Source organism: Poecilia formosa, unplaced genomic scaffold, assembly GCF_000485575.1.
Source record: "Poecilia formosa unplaced genomic scaffold, Poecilia_formosa-5.1.2 Scaffold1622, whole genome shotgun sequence".
NCBI classification, from domain to species: Eukaryota; Metazoa; Chordata; class Actinopteri; order Cyprinodontiformes; family Poeciliidae; genus Poecilia; species Poecilia formosa.
In genome coordinates this window covers 2,833-5,011 of record NW_006801561.1, presented here as the reverse complement: position 1 = coordinate 5,011, position 2,179 = coordinate 2,833, and the positions used below count along the sequence as shown (strand labels likewise).

At 39.7% G+C, this 2,179-nt stretch overlaps 1 protein-coding gene across 1 annotated transcript; it reads left to right on the top strand.

Annotated features, from left to right (window-relative positions):
• Positions 1 to 305: 305 nt before the first annotated feature.
• LOC103132942 (protocadherin alpha-8-like) lies at positions 306 to 2,179 on the top strand (the record flags this gene model as incomplete). The annotated part of the gene is made up of 1 exon (XM_007544703.2): positions 306 to 2,179. A coding segment is annotated over exon 1 (1,680 nt), but the record flags the coding sequence as incomplete, so codon positions are not given.

Here is a 2,179-nt window from a genome sequence, read left to right as displayed (position 1 = left end):
GAGACTGGTAGATAGTAGGGTACATAGACTTGGATGATCGGATTATTTTACAGAACACGCATTGACTGATTGATGGTTTATTATGTTATCAAGAAGCTAACTATAAGGTTATCTGTCGGAAATGTAAAAGAACGATGTTCATATCACAGCTACGCACAGCTTCACAGCTTGTCCGACATGATTTCTGTTTATTGACTGAACTAATGCACAGTTCGCTCGTTGTCTCATAATGTTGTTTTACTGAACGCACAGAAGACAAAGCTTTGTCACAGACCAATTTTCATAAATCAAACAAATAACCAATGCTGCCCACAAGGTGTCGTCGTAATACATCCAAACCGGCAGAGACAGTCGGTACTCAGACCAAGCCTTTTGTTTGCTGTTCCACCACACAGGGCATTTTTGAAGAAAGAACGAGAGATGTAGTGTTTCGTGTGGGAGTTTGATCCGGAAAAATTCATCACCATAAATATTACACCTGGATTTAATGTGAGGCTGAATGACGATGGCAAACTGGAAACGATCGCGTGGCTATTTTGGACGTATTTTTATTTTAAACCTTTTGCTGATTTTCGCGAAGCAGGCTGCGGGTGAACTGAGGTACTCTGTTCCGGAGGAGGTTAAAGAGGGGACCATCATTGGGAATATTGCGAAGGACCTTGGTCTGGAGAAAGCACATTTAAGTGATCGACGGTTACGAGTTGTTTCCGGATCAGAAAACAGACTGTTTGATGTAAACATGGATAACGGTGCCTTGGAGGTTCGTAGAAAATTTGATAGAGAAGAGCTATGTCACGGGGAAGGCGTATGCGTAACGGAGCTAAAGATTATTGTGGAAAACCCCTTGGAGATGCACTACGTTGCTATTGAAATTAAAGATGTGAATGATCACTCCCCAAATTTTACAAAAACAGAGCAACATATTCAAATAGCTGAGCAGACTTCACTCGGCACACGTTTTCAGCTTCAAGCTGCCCGCGACCCCGATGCAGGAGTGAATTCAATCCGCACGTACAGTTTATCATCGAATGACTATTTTGATATAGATCTAAGTCAAAGCGATGAGGACACAATACCATTTTTAGTGCTAAAGAAGCCTCTAGACCGAGAACAAAATAAGAAACTTGTATTGTTTGTTACAGCAATTGATGGGGGAAAACCTCCGCGATCAGCGACACTTAATGTTTCAGTCACTGTGCTTGATAGTAACGATAATCGTCCATCCTTCAGCCAGGACGTTTACCAAATAGAGATATATGAAAACGCCTCAGTAGGAACTATTGTTACAACAGTTAATGCAACAGATCCAGATGAGGGAACAAATGGAGAAATTGAGTACAATATTGCCAAAACATTGGCACCTAAAATTTACAGCATATTTGAATTGGAAAAGTTAACAGGTCAAATCAAATTAAAAGCAGCATTGGACTTTGAGGAATCTGAAATGTACAAAATTGACATTGAAGCATCAGACAAGGGAACGCCTCCTCTAACAGGTAGGTGTAGAGTGGTTGTGAAGATAAAAGATGTAAACGATAACTCACCAAAGATAGACGTCACATCTCTGTCAAATACAATATCAGAAGATTCAAAACCGGGAACTACGATTTCCCTTATTAGTGTAACTGATAAAGACTCGGGTGTTAATGGAAAGATTATTTCACGTATACTTAATGATGTACCTTTTGAATTGAAGCCATCCTATAAGGAAAGCATGTATTCACTTGTTACAAAAGAAAATTTAGATAGAGAGAAGGTTTCTCTGTACGAAATATTAATACAAGCCAGTGATTGCGGTAATCCACCATTATCTACGGTGAAATCACTCAGTATTCAGGTTTCAGATGTGAATGACAACAGTCCTCGTTTCGAGAAAAGTACATTGCAGTTTTATTTATCAGAAAATAATGCTGCTGGTGGAACAATATTTTCTGTAAGTGCGACAGACATTGATATGAACGAAAATGAAGCAATTTCTTATCATATTGTGAGAGACGGGAGTAAAGACGATGTGACAGCATTTTTAAATATCAACTCAGAAAATGGACAAATAGCAGCGCTAAAGAGTTTTGTCTTTGAAACCCTGAAAACTTTCCAGTTCCATGTTGTCGCAAAGGACTCTGGGACTCCGTCACTCAGCACCAACGTCACAGTGAACGTGTTCATTCTGGATCAGAAC